The sequence below is a fragment of the Quercus robur genome, chromosome 6 (assembly GCF_932294415.1).
Source record: "Quercus robur chromosome 6, dhQueRobu3.1, whole genome shotgun sequence".
NCBI lineage: Eukaryota > Viridiplantae > Streptophyta > Magnoliopsida > Fagales > Fagaceae > Quercus > Quercus robur.
In genome coordinates this window covers 53,242,345-53,262,572 of record NC_065539.1, presented here as the reverse complement: position 1 = coordinate 53,262,572, position 20,228 = coordinate 53,242,345, and the positions used below count along the sequence as shown (strand labels likewise).

Genomic DNA, 20,228 nt, shown 5'->3' with positions numbered 1-20,228 from the left:
CATTTTATTAAAGTTGATGGATTTATAACTTCAAATTATAAGGACAAATGGTTATTAGTTTGATTTTGACCCAAAATTCATGATCTTTATCCTTTTTTTATTTGCTTGCTTAAAAGAATGGTTAAAGACAATTATAATAGGGGGTTCTGCTACTTTTCTTTTGTTGTTAATATACATAAGTTACAATTATTTGTAAGACAATTCATGTGACAGAAAAAAGTTATGTATTTTATTGAGAAAAAACCTAATGATATTCTTAATCATATCACACTCAACGTAAATAAATCATATAAAATAAAATTGATATGACGATTAGGGATAAGGACAAGACTCACTAACTATTGGGAAAGATTAGTCCGAACCTTGTTATTATTATTGGACGAACAAAAAACATAATGGGGGTGGGGGCATATTCGTAACTTGAGATGTTGTGTTCCCTCTATAAATTGTTGTTTTCTATGTAAGAAGATTGGACAGTAACCACCGCCTGTTTAGCTAGTTTCTACTTTCTAGTACTCTATAAAAGTGTGCTTCGGTTTCAATTTCACGCACACACTTCGAAGTTTTGCATTTAAAGCTACATAAACCGCCACGAAAAAAAACAAACACCACCGAGTGATCACAATTCACAACATGGGTTCAGGAAACATGGTGGAGACAACAACAACAACGTCGTCGACTTTTATGTCGGACTTCATCGGAAAGTGCGGTGGCTACGTTGTCATTGATGGTGGCTTTGCGACAGAGCTGGAAAGACATGGGGCTGATCTCAACGACCCTCTTTGGAGCGCCAAGTGCCTTGTCGATTCCCCACATCTTGTCCGAAGGGTACTCTCTCTCTCTCTCTCTCTCTCTCTCATGATGTGGTTCTTAACTTCTTTGAAAAATACGAACCTAGAAAATGAAAGGAAAAATTTTATTTTTTAAATACTGTAAATCACACTTTTAACCTTCAAGTTTAGGGTCATTTTTATTTGGGTGGTATTTTAGTTCATTTTTATGACTAATATTTTTTGATGAATTAATATTTTTATGACTAATATGACCGTTAAGGGTGAGAGGGAGGTCATAGTTTGTTTTTTAGATATTAAATTACACTTTAACCTTTAAGTTTAGGGTTGTTTTCATTTGGATGATTCTTTAATTTATTTAGTTTATTTTAATGAGTAATTTAGAGCTAACTAGAAGCTCTATTTTGAAAACAAAATCGAACTTATGGACCAAAATAAATAAAAATTTTAATATAAAAGATGATAATTTCAAATTTTAATGGTTAAAAGTGTAATTTAGTTTATATAGACTATGACTATGAGAAGCAAAAATAATATTTGATTCCCTTTCAATTTTTGGTATGAAATGAATGCACGTCTATATTGGTTTTATTACATTTGTGAATTTTGACTTTTATTTAACGATAAAATTTTGTAATCTATTATGCATGATAAATCCCTTTAAATCTGCTAAAATTTTCGTCCAATTTATATATATATATATATATATATATAGAACGTTAAGAGAGTATATTTTCTGACACATATATGCAAAATTTTAATTTTTAAGACCAAAATATAATTATATTTTTAGAAAAAAAGATCATAATATAATTCCGTGAACATCAATAGAAAGTTTGATTTGATTACGTTTCTTATATTTTCTTGTCTTTCCAATCCATGTTATTAATTGTACATATATATAAATTGTCATCTAAGTGCTAATTAACCTTTTGAATAGAATAAAGTTACAATGATTTTTTTTTTTTTTTTTACTATTTCTATTTTTTCCCCCGAACATTTCGTGGTATCTCGCGGATTAGTCACAACACACAAGTATCATGATAAGTGATAAGCATACACGTTTGGAGGACTTTGATACACGTGTTCTGAGAATACAATTCCTATGCTATGTGAAGATTGCAACTTGCAAGGAGTTGATTTTGTTGTTTATATCAAAATATATATATATATATATATATATATATATATATATATATATATATATATTTTAACTCATACATCATTATTAAAATTGCATGCAACAATTAGTAATACAGAACAAGTTATAAATCCAAACACACACCCCACAGACATGGAATACGCTCATAATTTTTTCGTTAAACTCACACGTCATTACTAAAACTGCATGCAACAGTCAATAATACGGAAGAAGTTATAAACTCAATCACACGCACCCCACCGATGTGGGACAGCTCAATATCACTGAGCTGCTGCACTTACTTTCATTCGAATATATATATATATATATATATATATATAAGATAAGCACAGTTGTATAGTCCTGATTCATAAAAAGAAGAAAACAAAAGGAAAAGGAATACAATAATTTTTTGCCGACACTGAGGTGTCGAAAGCTATCCTGTACTCTCCTCCTGAGTATTTGTACTAAAGTGAACTGGTCTTGAACTTTCGTGACATCTGTCTCTTTCATGCAATTGAGGTTACAACTACAATTTGTTCTTCAAAACACTGTTAACACTTAACACAATAATATTGATAGTAACAGGTAAGTAGGGTGAGGTTCTCTAACTTTTAATGAGTGAAAAAGAAAATGGGATGATAAGGATGAAAACAAAGGGGTAAAAAAAAAAATAAACAAAAAGAAAAGAATATTCTTATTATCCAAATTAGAAACAACCATATATTACTCGGCATGTGTCACACGTCCTTATCTTAGAGTGTCAACTTTGTATAACACAAGTGTAGCAAAATTATAAGGTTGAATTTTCCTTCAAACGAGTTTGAAAGAATCTCTCTAACCCAATGTAACAATTTATAAAACTGTCATCGATTTGTTTTAAATAAGTAAGTTGATTCATTAAATAAGTAATGTGACTTTATATTAAAAAAAAAAAAAAAGAGTAATGTGACTAAAAGTGCAAGTAATTAGTCATTTGAATTGCCATGTAATGGATCAGAGGAATTATCCTAGATTATATTATATTTAGCGCTCTTCCAACCAAAATTATCTTCCCCCTCAAATCTTTCAAGATTTTTTGACAAAATGAATAATGATCCCCTTTAATTTGTTAAAAAAAAAAAAGGGGCTAAGCTTGATTTAACAGTTGATATGCATTTTTTGTTAATGGACTTGATTGATTTAACAGGTTCATCTAGATTATCTTGATGCTGGAGCTAATATCATACTTACAGCATCTTATCAGGTAATTTTTCAGACCCCCTTTCCATGTTACTTTATTTTCACCTATAGCATTTTTTCTTATTAATCAAAGTTACCATGTTTCATATTTGGCATAGGCCACGATTCAGGGATTTGAGGCTAAAGGCTTCTCTAAGGAAGAAGCCGAAGCTTTGCTTAGGAAAAGTGTAGAAATTGCATGTGAGGCACGGGAAATTTACTATGACCGATGCACAAAAGACTCTTGGGATTTCATGGAAAATGGAAGGACTTCAAGACGTCCAATTTTGGTTGCAGCTTCTGTTGGAAGCTATGGAGCTTATCTAGCTGATGGTTCTGAGTATAGGTGTGTGAACTTGGTCTCCAGGGAGTAATTAATTTCTAAAGTTGGTCTTCATTGATATTGACATTTGCTTTATATCTAATTACAAACAATAACTCTAGTGACATAAAGATTTTCACAACTGTATATTGTGATTGGCGCATAATAAAAGTAACGTTAGTGACAGCAAGTTGTGAAAAAGGATAAGTTTGTAGCATCTGTCACAAAGCACATCGCTGTGTATGTGAATGTGACTGATGTAAGTGAGTCACTTGTTATTTAATTGCATTGCTCGAATGATAATGGTAGAGATGCTTGCACATTTGACGTGTAGAACATGGATGATTGGCCATTTCTTTTAGTAGTGGACAATTGGACATGATTATATAGCCCATCTTAATTTTGGGCAAGAATTTGTTCTTAAAGCAGGTATAGTGTCCAACATGGCCAGGCATGTTGGCCAGGGTTGAAATGCATTTTCTTTTACTTTAGGGTATTATATTATCTTATTGTGATACATCAACATGTCTCTATAACTTTTCTTATTCTCTGTTCACAGTGGGAACTACGGCGATGCAATCACTTTGGAAACATTGAAGGATTTTAATAGAAGAAGGGTACAGATTCTAGCCAACTCAGGTGCTGACCTGATTGCGTTTGAAACAATTCCAAATAAGCTAGAGGCAAAGGTACCATGCTATTTTGCTTTTTTCCAAGTGCTAGCCATTGAACCTTTCAATCTACTTACAGTATATGTCTGTCTATACTACCAGCGGATAATTCTAGCCAACCTGCCTCAATTTTGTTTTCTGATTTGTGCTAGCCATCATTCTTTTTCATCTGTAGTTTCACTGGAGGTTCTCTCATGAAAGAGCACATTCATTAATTTGTTAGCTAGTTCCTTATAAAATCATATATTGAATACTATGTGAACCTCATATATACTTTGCTTACATTTGTTCTTTTTTAATTCCAAAATCAACTTGATAGCTTTAGTTCGTATCTTAATTATGCCTTTCTGATTTAACAAATATCCTCCTTACTCAAGTGAAAATAACAAGCCATTTGTCCTTTTTTCACTTTCTTTATGGGTCTGGGAAGAAAACAAGTCAAATGTGAATTTCATAATTTTAATTGAAACCTTAAGTGGTGGGACAAAGTCTACAGGGGTCTTGAATTGTTCCAAAATCCACAGAATGCCAATGCATTGAAAGGAATTAGTTGGTATCACACATTAATAAGGTTAAAAGTCTTTCAATCATCTCATTTGTTGTCAAAATTTGTAATCCAGAAATGAGGTTGTCACTCTAGTCAGAAGTCAGAATACCTATCTACATTTTTGCTATTAAAATTTTGAAAAATCTATCTTGATATTTTGATATTTTTCCTTTTTCTTTTTAATTATGTGCATATGCACTAGTTCCAATATGACCTTTACCTCTGGCTGTAACACATTCATTGATTTTTCTTTATAATGCAGGCATATGCTGAGCTTCTGGAAGAAGAAGGCATAGAAATTCCAGCATGGTTTTCGTTCAATTCTAAGGATGGAATTAATGTGGTTAGTGGTGATCCTATTTCGGAGTGTGTCTCCATTGCAGATTCATGCAAGCAAGTTGTTGCTGTTGGGATCAACTGTACCCCTCCTAGATTTATCCATGGACTGATTACATCTATTCGAAAGGTACAATTTTTGGGGTTGATGCTTATTTATGAGATTACATTCTGATAGAGATTCTGTATCAACTTATTTTATCCAGAACTTTTGAAGGAATTGGGTTAGGTGCCCCTAATAATTCATTACTAAGCATATATTCCTTGTGACAAGATCTTCATGTGATCTCAGATTTTAATAATTCAAACTGCAACACACCTCTTACAAAAAGATTCTCTAGCTTTATGGCTTATAAAATTAACAATACTCCTGCTGTTTGCCTTTGATTGTTTGTTTATTTCTTGGTTAACGTCCAAAGACTTGCAAACATTAGTTCTTCCTCCTGTTCCTTTAGGTACAGCATTTTATGCCAGTCATGCCTGCATTCTATTTTTCGTTTTGCAACAATTTACTCTTATGGTCACTTCAAATTAAAAGACAAATGAAGCATTAGGGTTATAATGCTGCTGATAAATTTTACACTTATCCTGCTTAACATTTGTCATGATATATCTCTAGCCTGTCTCTTCTAGTGATCTCTCAAGTGAAGCATTAGGATGATAATTTACTGCTACTGATGAATTTCACAATTGCCTTCTTAACATTTTGAAAATTTTGAAATGATGTCTCTGGCCAACTCTTTGGCAGGTAACGAGTAAACCGGTTCTGATATATCCCAACAGTGGTGAGACTTATGATGGTCAGACCAAGCAATGGGTGGTGAGTTGCTTGCCTTACTCTATTGCTTATTGCTTTTAGGACAATCGTTTATTAATACACCATTTAGGATCACTAAGAATAATTGCATATTCATGATGTAAGGCATAGTTTAACAGAATTAGCTTATATCAATCCTTCATTGACACTAATCTCCGGTCTTCTGAAAACACACTTGTCAATAATTTACCATTAGAGTGATGCGAGAGAGTAATTTTTATTACATAAACCTTACAAAATGATATGCCATTGTAACGGTGTAGCCTATCTCAAAAAAAATACTTTAGACATAATTATTATGTAGTTGAAGTGACATCAATTGCATTCATTGCATGTTACTTTGTAAGCCTTTTCTTTTACAAGTATGTAATTCTTAATCTTCCAAGTTGAAAAAGGGGGCATTTCTTGAAATATATACTCAATTCACCTGCTGCATGGTTTACTGCATTTCTTGAAATGTATACTGAATCCACCTGCTGCATGGTTTACTCTTTGATGGATGTTTGAGCTCCTAGATAGTAGGTTCTGATGGTGCTTAATATTTCCTCAAAGCACTAAAGTTAAACGATTTTCTATTGCAGAAATCAAGTGGGAATGTAGATGAAGATTTTGTTTCATACATAGTCAAGTGGAGGGAGGCTGGGGCTTCTCTTTTTGGTGGGTGCTGCAGGACAACTCCCAAAACTATTAGAGGCATAGCCACGGCTCTCTGTGATAAAAACTAATTCTGTTACCACCCTAAATTTTCAAGAATGTTGAGATGTAATTTAATAATAATAAGATGGAATGGTTCTTTTGACTTGCTTCCTAGTCTCATACAATCAAAGAAATAAACAACAAAATGTGGAGAATGGTTATCTGAGATTCTCTCACTCTCAGTCCTTCATAAAAAAAGCATGACTGGCATAAAAGAGAAGAAAGAAAAAAGACAGGCTCATTGAAGCATGATTGTTCCATTTTATGCTCCATTAATTGCCAAATGTCGCACATTCTTTTTTTCTTTTCCCTATTATAAGTAACCAAAGTTTAAATTAGCAGTGAGATTAGACATGTAACATACTGCACTTGATAGAGCATAAAATGAAATAGTAAGAGTGGAACAACAATAATTTAATTTGTGCAGATAATCTTTTCATAGAAGTTCTATTAATAGATAATGAAAAGCACCTTTTCTTTGAGTTCCTTCCAAAAGAACATGACCTCTATTTAGTTTTATTGGTTTTTTGAAAGGCTGGGAGGTGGGTTACGGCTAAATAACGAATTTAATCTCAAGTAGGTAAAGTGATTCTTTTTAAACCATAAGTAGGTAAGGTGTAAATGTGTAATTAACCCAAATCACAAGTGAATGAAGTGAAATTACCCCTTTTTTTATAAGTAAAATTCCTTCAAACATGCAAAAGGGTGCTACCGAAGTATATGGTATACAAGAAAAAAGACAAGGCAATAAACAAAAAGTAAAAAAATAAAAATTTAATAAAGAATGAACTCCAGCTCAGGCTATCTAGGAACTTTAGAAAGTCTGCGGTGGTTTTAAATTGGAGACATTGGAGCTAACTGCATAACCAAGTGATTACACTTGCAGCTTGAAGACTACTTTTTAAATTAGTTTTATTTATTTATTTATTTATTTTGAGAAACTTAAATTAGTTGATTATATCCACTTGTCTATGAGGACCTAATAAATAAAATTTTAAAGAAATTATATTAAAGTTAACAAGTTAGGACTGTATAGTTTTTAGTAGTAAATCTAGCATGATTTGAGACTAATATAAACTTATTACGCACAAAATAGACTTCATGAAGCTATGTATTGGGGCAGGGAATAATAGGGCTCCCCACTCTCAAAAGAAAAGAACTTTAATCTTTTAAATTCTAATATTCAAGAGATTTGAACTCTTAATTAAGCAACAATCATATGATAAATGAGAATAAAGCAATATGTGCCCTTGGGCATGAGCATAAATTGCTTAGCCTATCAAGGTTGAATGCTCCTAAATTATTTGGCCACTGGTTTTGGACATGGGGTTAGTTGCTCGTAGGTTTTATTAGATTGAGGTGAGTCCAAATGGCTTTTCTTTAGAAAAGTGCCCTATGTTTTATACATATGGGTCCGATTAATGTATACCCTTATGGCATACATTAACAAATCCATTTTTACAAAAATTTTATCGGGAATTGAAAAAATTGTCAAAACTTTTTCAATTCCCGATAAAACTTATTTTAAAAATGATATACTATTGTGTGCCCTTAGGGCACATGTTAATAAAATCTTATATGTATAAACAATAAAGCAATATGTATATTATAGATGCAATACAAATTTGTAATTTATATTCGTTTTTTAGTTATAGAAGTTCTCAATATTTTATGATGATTTCTTACTGATCTTTATACAATCTTATATGAAAGAATGATATCTAATTAAAGCTTATAATGTTCCAAAGTCCAAAATATAAATTGATTCAAGAACCTTCATTTGGTGTTAGTTTACTCCTTTCTCAAAAAGCATGAAATTGTTTGCTACCAACTATTTTAAGCAAACACATACACATGCATGCATATATGCACATGGATACATGAGTGAGTATTAGTATTGGTGGTGCTAAAAAGTTAAATTGCTATATTTAGCACCACAAACTACAAAATTGGGGCTGCATTGGTGGAGTCAAAGCAATAATTTTTTGCTGTTGCGCTACAGTGCACCGCCATCTTTGTGAGTGCACTGTAGCTCAAATATTTTATAAAAAAAATTATTGTATTTACCCGGTTAGATTATTTATTGTGTTCACATTGTGAATATATTAATTTATTATAATGGATATATTATTTTATTATGTTGAAACCTAAAATAAAACCACTAATATTGATTGTTTTGTAAAGTACTGAGGTGGTAAAATAAATAAAATAGTTTTTTTGGTGTCAAATTGCTAAATTTTTGACACCACCAATACTGATGCTCTTTGTATGCATACATGAATGTTTTTAATTATATTTTGATATTACAGTCTGGTTCCCGAAGCAAATACCCGACTTCGTCCTTGAGTATATATTAACACAAACAATTTGTCCAAAATGGTAGAAGCACAGAAGTCTCTAACTTAGAATATTAGAATCGAACTGAATAAAAACATTTTTAGTTAGCTCAATTGTACTCAACAAATTGATCCACTCTATAACCAACTGCATCAACAATTGATATGGGGAACATGACATTGCAAGATATGTTCCATTGAAAATTGGATGTTGGTTTTTGTCAGTTCAATGGTTTGTTTGTTCTAGTTTAAAATCTCATCTCATTTTGATTGCCGACTTAGTTAAACCTTCAAAAGTTTTCTACATACAATTGTACTTGTATTTATTTTTTAGGAAGAAAAAAAAAAGCATCAAGATTTAAAATTTTTTAAAAAGAAAAAAAAAAAAAAAAAAAACTGATTCAAACACACAATTTCGTCAACCAATATATAAATAGAGGGAGCCAATTCAAGAACTTTCAGTTTAGTTAGTTAGCACCCAACACCATAATGAATACTATGGCTGTAACCCTTCTTCCACTGTCTCCTCTGGTCTCAGCCACTCCAACCTTCATAACTCCCACCAACCAAAATGACCCCAAGACCACATCCAAAGACCCCTCTCCAACTGGGTCTTTCCAGAATTGCAAATCCATCAAAGAACTCAAGCAAGTACAGTCACACTTCACAAAGAAAGGCCTCACTCATAGTCCCTCTACTGTGTCCAAGCTAATTGCTGCGTGTGCCCAAATGGGCACTCTTGAAAGCTTAGATTATGCTCAAAATGCATTCAAACTTTATAGAGAAGATGAGGGGAGTATTGGGTCTTTGTTCATGCACAATTCTTTGATTAGAGGTTACTCTTCAGCTGGGTTTGGTGATGCAGCTATCTTGCTTTATATTGAAATGGTGATTGCGGGTATTGTGCCTGATAAGTTCACGTTTCCTTTTGTACTAAGCGCGTGTGCGAAGATTGTTGGGTTTTGTGAGGGAATTCAAGTTCATGGAGTAGTTGTTAAGATGGGTTTAGAGGAAGATGTGTTTATTGGTAATTCTTTGATTCATTTGTATGCAGAGTGTGGAAAGATGGAGTATGCACGGAAAGTGTTTGATGGGATGCTTGAGAGAAATGTTGTGTCGTGGACGAGTTTGATTTGTGGCTATGCTAGGAGGGATTGTCCAGGGGATGCAGTTTCTTTGTTTTTTGAAATGGTGGAGACGGGTATTACACCCAATTCGGTTACGATGGTGTGTGTGATTTCGGCTTGTGCAAAGTTGAAGGATCTTGAATTGGGTGAGAAGGTAAGTGCTTATGTGGGTGAGGAAGGAGTAAAGTGTAACACGCTTATGGTGAATGCGCTTGTTGATATGTACATGAAATGTGGAGCTATTGGTAGTGCAAAGAGGCTTTTCGATGAATGTGTTGATAGGAATTTGGTTCTATGCAATACTATCATGTCAAATTATGTGCGGCAAGGACTTGTGAGAGATGCTCTTGCTGTTTTTGGTGAGATGCTGCAACAGGGACCACGACCAGACAGAGTTACAATGTTATCAGCAATCTCAGCATGTGCACAATTAGGCGATCTTCTATTTGGAAAGCAGTGCCATGGTTATGTTTTAAGAAATGGACTAGAAAGTTGGGATAACATTTCTAATGCCATGATAGACATGTACATGAAGTGTGCTAAACAAGAAATGGCTCACAGAGTTTTTAACTGTATGTCAAAGAAGACTTTGGTGTCATGGAACTCATTGATTGCAGGTTTAATTGGAAATGATAATGTAGAGTCAGCTTGGGAAATTTTCAATGAAATGCCAGAGAATGATCTTGTGTCCTGGAACACAATGGTAAATGCTTTGGTCCAAGAGAGCATGTTTGAGGAGGCGATTGAACTTTTCCGAGAGATGCAGAATGAAGGGATTAAAGCAGATAGGGTGACAATGGTGGGCGTTGCATCTGCTTGTGGGTATTTAGGAGCTCTTGATCTTGCGAAGTGGATCCTTACCTACATTGAAAAGAATAATATTCACTGTGACATGCGGCTTGGCACAGCCTTGGTTGACATGTTTGCCAGGTGTGGTGACACTGAAAGTGCAATACAAATTTTCAATAAGATGGCAAAAAGAGATGTTTCTGCTTGGACTGCAGCCATTGGAGCAATGGCAATGGAGGGAAACGGGGAGCGAGCTGTGGAGCTTTTCAATGAGATGCTTAGGCAAGGGGTGAAACCCGATGAGGTAGTCTTTGTGGCACTACTGACAGCATGCAGCCGTTGCAGGTTTGTGGATCAAGGGTGGCATCTTTTCAGGTCAATGAAGGAAATCCATGGAATCTACCCTCAAATTGTCCATTATGGGTGCATGGTTGATTTACTTGGCAGAGCTGGGTTGTTGGAAGAAGCTATTGATCTCATAAAGAGCATGCCCATGGAACCTAATGATGTGATTTGGGGGTCTCTTTTAGCTGCTTGCCGGACACATAAAAACGTCAAATTGGCAGCACATGCAGCTGAAAGGATAACTGAATTGGCTCCTGATAGGACAGGGATTCATGTGCTTCTCTCAAACATATATGCATCTGCTGGGAAATGGAATGAAGTTGCAAAAGTGAGGTTACAATTGAAAGAAAAAGGCATCCATAAAGTGCCTGGATCAAGTTCAATGCAGGTTAATGGCATAATCCATGAGTTCACCTCTGGTGATGAATCACACCCAGAAAAGGCCCACATTGCAATGATGCTACAAGAAATAAATTGCAGACTCAAGCATGCAGGCCATGTTCCTGATTTAACCAATGTTATGCTTGATGTTGATGAGCATGAGAAAGAGTACTTGCTTAGCCAACATAGTGAGAAATTAGCCATAGCTTTTGGTCTTATCAGTACAGGTCAAGGAACGCCAATTCGTGTTGTTAAGAATCTCCGTATATGTGCTGATTGCCACTCGTTTTCCAAATTAGTATCAAGAATATATGAAAGGGAAATTATTGTCCGGGACAATAGCAGGTTTCACTTTTTTCGGCAAGGGAATTGTTCTTGTTGTGATTATTGGTAGTGGAACTTTACAAAAAGAAAGAAACAAACAAAATGATTCATTTGTACTTAAACACTCAGTATAATAAATATATTTGTTGATAATGTCAATTAAAATTTGACCAAACTATGTATCAGTTTAATTCCAATTGTTTGCAGCAAAGAATGACCATTGCAATTTTAAACTCCGACCAAGAGAACATTGTTCGATATAAAATAAACAAATCAAGAATAAATGAGAGTGAGCAGACATTCTTCCAACAGCAACTTATGTCAAAAGTAAACAATTATGGTAAAGGGGGAAAATAGAATGCATAAACAAGATAAAAGCTCTCTTTCATACTGAATTTATTAGATACAGGTCCTGATCAAATCTAACAGCTGTAGATGACATTTTACAGAATCAGCGCAAAGGCCAGTGAAAACTGAAGGGCCTGGCCTTTCAGTATATGGTTTCATAATTTTGGGAAAATGGAATCAATAAAAGTATGGTGCAATGGGTCTGAAAGCCAAAGTTTGGCTAAATGAAGATGAGATGAGGTGTGCCGGTGGACTTCTTCAATAAGCCAGATGGTGGCTTCAGCTTTACAAGGGTGAACTAAGGTATCCAAAGGCTTACATTCATCCTCACTGCCAATCCTCAATTGATCCCACTGTTTTAGGAGAATATTGGTGAGGTAGTGCAAAGGCTGATTGTATAACTGCTTAATGGATTTGCCTAATCCCATCCATGAGGTAAATGGAATAACAGAGCCACGGTGTGTTGGAATTGGGATATGCTTCATGTATTCCTGATACATTTCTGCACTTTTGATTAACGCATCTGCGACACGAAAAAAAGAATGTTTATGAAATAACGGCATTTGTGCAAATGAGATCAATGCTAAGGACTCATGAAGGTAAAACAGAGGTACAATGAAAGATGGGAACTAATCTACATTGCAATTTGAAAAATGGGGTCCACAATTGTTATGAACCAGAGAAAGCTTCTAAGAGGTTCCTACATGCTGAGACCTAAGCAAAATATGTCAACAAAAGCTAGCACAACTCAAACAAACAACGTAATAACTTGAAGGTTTTTTTTTTTTTTTTTTCATCTTGATCGGCATGCAAGATTCAGGTATCAAATATTTCCCATTTGTTTTATCCAACTTGCAGAATCTCAAAATGATCTAGCAGAGAACATGTGCATATGACATGACTAGAAATATATGGAGAATCGGCCTTTTTACAAGGAAAGCAGCTTCTGAACAACGGAGGGAGCAAGAAACTTAACATAAATTTCTTTGGAGCTACAAAGTGTTTTCATGATGATAACAGAAATGTTAAAAAAAATTACATTAGTTGTCCCAAAATATAGTATTCACTATCATCATATATGATAGATTCTTTAGATTCTCATACTACAAAGGTTAAAACAGAAAGCAACTTACTTATGAGTCACTCTGCTGCAAAATCAATGGACAAGCAAAACTAATAGCTAGTTAATCTTAATCAACTGAGTCTGTTATGCTGAAACTGCTTCACCATAAAACCCATTTTATAGAACAAATAGCATTGAAACACCATGTTATGGCCCATTGAGATATTTGCATAATTATGCTTCATTTATGTTGGATATGTTAAATAAATGAAAAATATAAGTTACAAACTCCATTTATTCAATGCAGATTAATGGTAGGTGATTATAATTAGTGAAATTTCGACAGATAAAAAGGGCTATTTTTAAAACAGAGGAGAGGCATACCTGGTTTCAACAGAATAGGTAGTTCGTAGAAGGTTATTCTAAAAAGAACCCAGACTAAGGTTCTTTCTATAATATGAATTGATATGAAGTATACTAATACCTTCATATGATAATTCTTTGCCAGTGTACTCGTCATCGATTGGCTGCTTGCTGTCACACTCATCATCAACTGGCTGCTTTCCATCACACCCATCCATCTCTGAGTCCGAGGAAGAAGAATCATCTGATGATATAACATCAATTTGCTCATTCCATGGCAATGACCTCTTCATGGTATAGAGAATGTATCCTGAAGAAGATAAACCGCCAACTATTCATCCATGTCAATGAAACCAAGAGAACTTAAATACGGTAACACAAAAAAGTTCAATGCTCTTAGATGGATCAAAGTAACTTCTTTTAGTCTGACAACAAGCATGCTACCCACATAAGAATGCAGAAAGAAGAAGAAACATTAAATACTGCACATATTAACACAGAAAGTTCTGGTACTATTTTAAACCATAAAGCTTTATAACAATAAAATGAACAAATGCAAAAGAAATCAAACAGGGCGAATGGTTTTAGAGAAACTTTATACATCTATTCATTAGTTCATCAGCTAAGCGATAGATATATAGATAAATTAGTGTTACTATTAATTTGGATAAATGTCAATGCCTTCAAATCAGATTCAAATCATGGTTTTTATATTATTATTATTTGCATGAACAATAGTTTTGCCATGCTGAACACTAATTCCTTTTGCTTCAAGACTACAAATGTCATACAAGTGAAGACTTGAATTGATGTTTCACACCAACCACTGATTCTCTTAAAAGCTTTGATGGCCAAAGTTAATCCAAAAATAAACCCAAAGACACAATTAAATTGCCCTTATAAAAGAACTATGACAACGAAACAAAAAGGTCATGCAGTAATTAACTAGGCACAAAACAAACTAATAGCATGCACTGATCTAAGTACTCTCAAACTAAACTTTAATTCTGCTGAGTACATATAGCAAAACATTTAAATGGGTCGCTCTAAAAAACCATTTTAGGCTCTGCTATTTCCATATCTTCAAAGCAGGTCTGTCTTCCAATACCCAGCAAAGCTCTTTCTTTTCTCTTTTTTAAATTTATTCTTTCCCCTTTATCTCTAGTGAGAACAAAAATTCCAACCCCACATCTGTTTTTCAAGTTTGCATGTCAATCTAAAACAACTTGTTATGCACAAAAGATACCCATTTGATTATAGACACTTTACAACATGCACAAAAAACACCCATTTACTCCAGAATCATTCTTGCTTCTAAATTTGTTTATATTTCCAAACCTTCTTAATTTTCCAATCATGGGTCTAAATCAAAATTTCAAAAAAACAAGAGACCACAGCAGTTGGTGACAAATTCAGAAAAAGAAAAAGAAATTTGGGTCATCATGATTTTGCAGAAATTGAAACACTGTTTTAAGTAACAAAGAGAAGAAAATCAGTAAAGAGGGAAAAAGGACTTACCTTTGAACGGCAAATATTACTCTTCAGGGAAATGTGATTTTAGCCTTTGCTGGTTTTGATTTCACCAAAGTGGGTCCATTTGCCGAGAGAGTGAGTGAGAGAGAGTGAAAGAGAGGTGACTGTAAAAGAAGCGTGGACCTTTTATATGGGACAGGCTACAGTGCTACACTAAAGGCCCCAACCAGTCAGTGTCGGACCTCATGCTCATGCCAAATTTTTTGCTTTATTCAGAAATAAAGGATTACGAGGTCCAATCAGAAAATTTTTTTAATCAAATTTTAGGTCCAATTATAGTCAGTTTTTTTTTTTTTTTTTTAAATGTTATTTATTTGATTACAGATAATATTTATTTTGAACTCCAAAACATAATAGCATTCCCATCTTATAATTTCATCATATTTTACCATCTCAAAAAACTATTTTATTAATTATACGGTACCATTGTACAATACACTCAACATCCCAACTTTTATTTTACCATACAATACATTAAAATAATATATGTACATAATAAAATAATATATTCTGAAGAGAGAGAAAATGAGTCAGTGGAGAGAGGAGGCAGATTTTTGTAAGTAGAATAAAATAATAATTTTTGGATTTAGAATGTTGCTACAGTACCATCGCAAATTTTGTGATAGTACTGAAGCAGTATTGCAAATTTTGTTAGGGTACCAGACCAATACAAGGCCAAATGCTAGGGCCTTTTAGTACTTTAATGCTAAAATTTACTTACATATGCCATTTGCAAGGCCAATTGTGAATGCTCTAAAAGAATAATATTTATTTAAATGTAAATAAATTGGAAAAAGTAATTCCCCTTATGTTTCACAATTCCTTTGTTAAACTTCAAAACTGAACAATTTTCCACTTATTATGTTTAGAAAATGATCAAATAGCCAAATATACACTACATCATACCTTATATGTTAAACCTTAACGAAATAGTTTGATTTTAAAAATATTTTATTGTGTAATGTCTAAAATACCCAACTAATAATTAAATCTCAAAAATACCCCGAAGAACCTTGGGCTGAAGAGGTGACAGCTATGGAAAAGGTTCCTTTAAGGGAACCCACAGGGGTTTGAAGGATAGAGGACTCTACCTTAGTCTTCATTCTAATCTTTGGGATGGGAGGATAGCTGACCTCCTTTCCAACAGCAGAAGGGTTTACTTCCTCAGGACCTTCAGAAATAACAAGCTGCTTGCAAGCTGAAGTAGTCTTTCTCCTTTTGGTACCACGGCCAGCTTCAATATCCTCAGCACTCCCCTCAACTTCAAACTTCTTGATAGCCTCCTTTTTTATCTTCTTCTCCTTGCCCTTGCCTACAGGAGTTGCGGCACCAATTTCCTTAGACATCCTATTTTTAATAGGCACAACAAAAAAAGAGCCCACAATCACGTCACACCCTGGCCAAGAGGCAAGGAAGTCATTGGTGTAGGACACCTAACCACCCCTAGAAGCGTGCCACTCCACAAATCTTGTTTTGCTGCTTATTGTAGCAAATACAATACCAGCAGTAGGAAGGGCCAAGTGTTTGTTATAAGATGGGGCAGAGAAGAGATCAAGGTCGAGAACTCTTCCAATCTTACCTGAGCCAACGAAGTTCGAGAAAGATTTTTAAACCCTCCTCCAGTAACTAATAAAGCCACTAGAAGAAAGAACTCCCCGTTGAGAACTTGGTACCACGAATTGGGGGCTCCTCTGTGACTAATAAGAAAAGGCTTGAAGCCTTAAAAATGGATCTAGAGATGGGAGGGAAGGCACCACCTCTTTGAATACCGGCGGGATATCATGGTTGAAGCCAAACTGTCTAAGTACTTGGTGTACGGAATAGTAAGTGTACTTCGGACTGCTCGATGAAGGTACTGGAAGCCATGAGAGGCTAGTACAGGTCAAGTATGCCAAGCTGCTTTTGTCTCCTCGACAAAGGTCAAAAGTGTGCCCTAGAGAGTTGAGGAAGGAAGACAAAATGGAATCACATGCAAATCCAGGACTAAACTCCCGGGGGGAACGCCAACTCAAATGCCATGCCTGGTCGAATAATTCTATCAGATTGAAGTTATCACCTTTAAAGTTAGACCAGGGAAAAATAATAGGGTGGCCATTAGTAGAGCTGCCACAGAGACTCTTGATCACATTCGGGGATCCTTGAAACTTATCTTTCACGTACTTTAGATTCCTGACTTTGCCAAAGTAACAGAAGAGCGATCCCACATAAACACCTGAAGAATAGCATAGTGTAGGGACGAAGTTATGGTGTAACAGGAATTGCCTTCAACCTCGTCACTGTAAAGTAAATCTAACTGAGAGTAAACGTGGCCTAAGAACATGGGGGCTAGAGGATACTGAGTGCCCCTAGACAACTTAATAGCAAGAGGGAAAAAGGTGGACTTAATCCCATATCTAGGAAACTCACTAAAGAGAAACTTACTCAACCACAGTGCCACGAACCCAGCTCGCCTAATTGTCTTATCTTTTTCTGGAGAAAGGTTTGCTACCCATTTGCCCATCTTGGCTGGCTTGCCTCCAGAAGAAGTAGTACACCCACCAAAAAGCCTGAAGAGTCAATCCTCAACCTTGAGGTCCTTGCTAGAGAGCTGGATATCAAAGGGGTTTTCATCACCAAACACTAGGAGGAGGAAATTATTGACCACATCCTCCAAGGTAATGGTGAGTTCACCGACGGAAAAAAAGAACGTATAAAGAGAGGGAGACCAACGGCGCACCAAATGTCTAAGGTCTTTAGCATCCCTGAAACCTTCAAGATTCCTAGAGATTGCCACTGACTTCAGGATCTCGGTGCGCTCCAAACAATTAACAAATTCACCATCAAACAGCTCTTCATCTACCCAACTAGACCAACCAGTAATTTTTCTCAGGACAAAATCAAAAAAGATAGGAACCGCCTTTCGAGATCCTCACCTGATTTAAAGGTCCAAAATTTCCCTTGGATCTGGAATCTGAGCAGAGCTAGCAAATCCGGGCTGACCGGAAAACACCTAGGAATGCGGGGAAGAAGGAGCCTCACCATGAGAGACTTGAGGGAAAAAAAAAACTGGGAGTGTACTAGGGGTCCCGTAAAGGGAAGGTTGAATGATCTGAAACTTCCTGCACCTCACCTTGTGCCGACCCTGCTAAAGAACCTTCACCTTCAAAGGGGGTGGGAGAACGCTCTCTCCTTTTTCGTGAGGAAGGAGAGGAAGCCATACAAGGATAGTATAATAGAAGAGTAAGGGAGTTTAGAACGGGAGAAAGCAACAAAGGAAGGAGCAGAAAGAGAGGAGATGAGTTGGGACAGTATCTTTGAAAGTGAACAGATGGCTTGAAGTGACTACAATAATGGTGCAAAGAAAAGTTGAAGAAAATGAAGATGGAAAAACGCGCCAGTTGCCACAATTCAATTTTACAAAAAAAGTTATTGTTAGTTATTAATGAGAGTTATGGGAAACGTACAAAGAGGAGGAGGAAGTTTACCCAGACACTTAATTGCCACGTTCCGTGAAAAGAGGGGGGGAGTTACAAGAGGAGTGGAATACGTGGGTTAGTACATTAGAGGGTAACGTAACGGAACAGGGTTCCATAATAAAAAGGGGAAGGGATCCCGAAGGCGGTAAAAACACCAACTGCAGATCCTTGCGAAACCTAAGAATCTCGTCTACTCACGTGTGGGCTGCAGGCAACCCACGAGTTCAAAGGGCTAAATGCTGAGGTCCAAAATATCACAATATTGCATCAAGGTCCAAAATGATACAAAATTGAAATTTGAGAACCATTTGGGCTTTCAAGGAAGGGGTAAGGCCCAAACTCGCTAATTAAGGACTACTTAAAATAAGTAGGAAGGGGCCCAAATCCATGAATGGGTAAGCTTTGAGCCTTATGAAACAAAGAAAAAAGGAAGCTCAGCCCAACCCTTAAGAGAGAAAATTGCTGAGGAACTTAGAAAGAAAGCTAAATCAAGATACCTGGGATTTCCCAGAAACCTAGGATCCTCAGGATATGCAGTAGGAGACCAGCTGGGATTTAGACAACTCAAGGGAGCATGACCATGAACGCAAAGAACAAGGATGGATATGTCCCATCAGCCGCCCAATGATGCAAAAAGAGATAGATGACTTAGGAATCAACACTTCATGAAAAGAAGCTTGGTGCCTCTGGGAAAACAAGGAGATGGATTATGAAGGAAGTTGGTTGGGGATCTTTCAGCCTAATAGAGAGGAATCTGCTTATTTAGAGAAAATGACAAAAGGTAAAGTAGCCAAAAGGTGGGTTTGAAAAGTAGTATCTAAAAGCTTTGGGAAAAGAGGAAGCTCAGCCCAGCCCTTAAGAGAGAAAATTGCTGGGGAACTCAAAAAGAAAGCTAAACCAAGATACTTGGGAATTCCCAGAAACCTGGGATCCTCGGGATATGCAATAAGAGACTAGTTGGGATTGAGACAACTCAAGGGAGCATGCCCATGAACACAAAGAACAAGGAGGGATATGTCCCATCAGCCGCCCAATGATGCAGAAAGAGACAGATGACTTAGGAATCAACACTTCATGAAAAGAAGCCTGGTGCCTCGGGGAAAGTAGGGAGATGGACTATGAAGGAAGTTGATTGGGGATCTTTCAGCCTGATAGAAAGGAATTTGTCCATTTAGAGAAAATGACAAAAGGTAAAGTAGCCAAAAGGCGGATTTGAAAAGTAGTATCTACAAGCTTTGGGAAAAGAGGATTGAAAGTCAGCCCTTAGGACCTCCCAAAAGAGGATGGTTAGCTAGGGACTTTTGGAGGGGGAACCTCAAAAGGGAAAATAATGAGAAAATAATGAGAAAATAAGGAAGAGACTAGCCATCAATATTACTGACATAACATTGGTTCTGGTACCCAGGGCAACAAATGGAGGGAAGTAGTGGTACACCAAAAACACTAGGAGAGCACTATAAAAGGAGAAGGAGCTAATAGCAAAAAACCATTCAGCAATAGTGAATCAGAGAGAAAAGATCCTTTAAAAAACTCCTTTAGAATTCAAAAAGGGAGAAAAGAGGGAAAACTCCGTGGAGGATCTTGAGATAGACACTAGAGGATACACTTGGATTCAAACGTCA

At 35.8% G+C, this 20,228-nt stretch overlaps 3 protein-coding genes across 4 annotated transcripts; 2 read left to right on the top strand and 1 right to left on the bottom strand.

Moving 5' to 3' along the window:
- The first annotated feature begins 462 nt into the window (after nucleotides 1–462).
- LOC126689487 (homocysteine S-methyltransferase 3) lies at nucleotides 463–6,647 on the top strand. The gene is made up of 7 exons (XM_050384699.1): nucleotides 463–828; nucleotides 3,122–3,178; nucleotides 3,273–3,499; nucleotides 4,035–4,164; nucleotides 4,956–5,159; nucleotides 5,778–5,849; nucleotides 6,428–6,647. The coding sequence occupies exons 1-7, from the start codon at nucleotides 634–636 to the stop codon at nucleotides 6,569–6,571; spliced, it is 1,029 nt and encodes a 342-aa protein (XP_050240656.1). The 5' UTR covers nucleotides 463–633; the 3' UTR covers nucleotides 6,572–6,647.
- Nucleotides 6,648–9,265: 2,618 nt separating this feature from the next.
- Nucleotides 9,266–12,305, top strand: LOC126689485 (pentatricopeptide repeat-containing protein At3g22690). The gene has a single exon (XM_050384696.1). It carries the CDS (start codon nucleotides 9,368–9,370, stop codon nucleotides 11,912–11,914), a length of 2,547 nt encoding a protein of 848 aa, XP_050240653.1. The 5' UTR covers nucleotides 9,266–9,367; the 3' UTR covers nucleotides 11,915–12,305.
- Nucleotides 12,186–15,301, bottom strand: LOC126689486 (protein RDM1). Of its 2 annotated transcripts, XM_050384697.1 has the most exons (3): nucleotides 15,137–15,301; nucleotides 13,740–13,928; nucleotides 12,186–12,715 (listed from the first exon to the last, which is right to left on the bottom strand). In XM_050384697.1, exons 2-3 carry the CDS (start codon nucleotides 13,909–13,911, stop codon nucleotides 12,348–12,350), a joined length of 540 nt encoding a protein of 179 aa, XP_050240654.1. In that variant the 5' UTR covers nucleotides 13,912–13,928; nucleotides 15,137–15,301; the 3' UTR covers nucleotides 12,186–12,347. The 2 variants fall into 2 exon arrangements, with proteins under 2 accessions (XP_050240654.1, XP_050240655.1); XM_050384698.1 differs by lacking the exon at nucleotides 15,137–15,301 and having other exon boundaries at nucleotides 13,640–13,771.
- Between the last annotated feature and the right edge of the window lie 4,927 nt (nucleotides 15,302–20,228).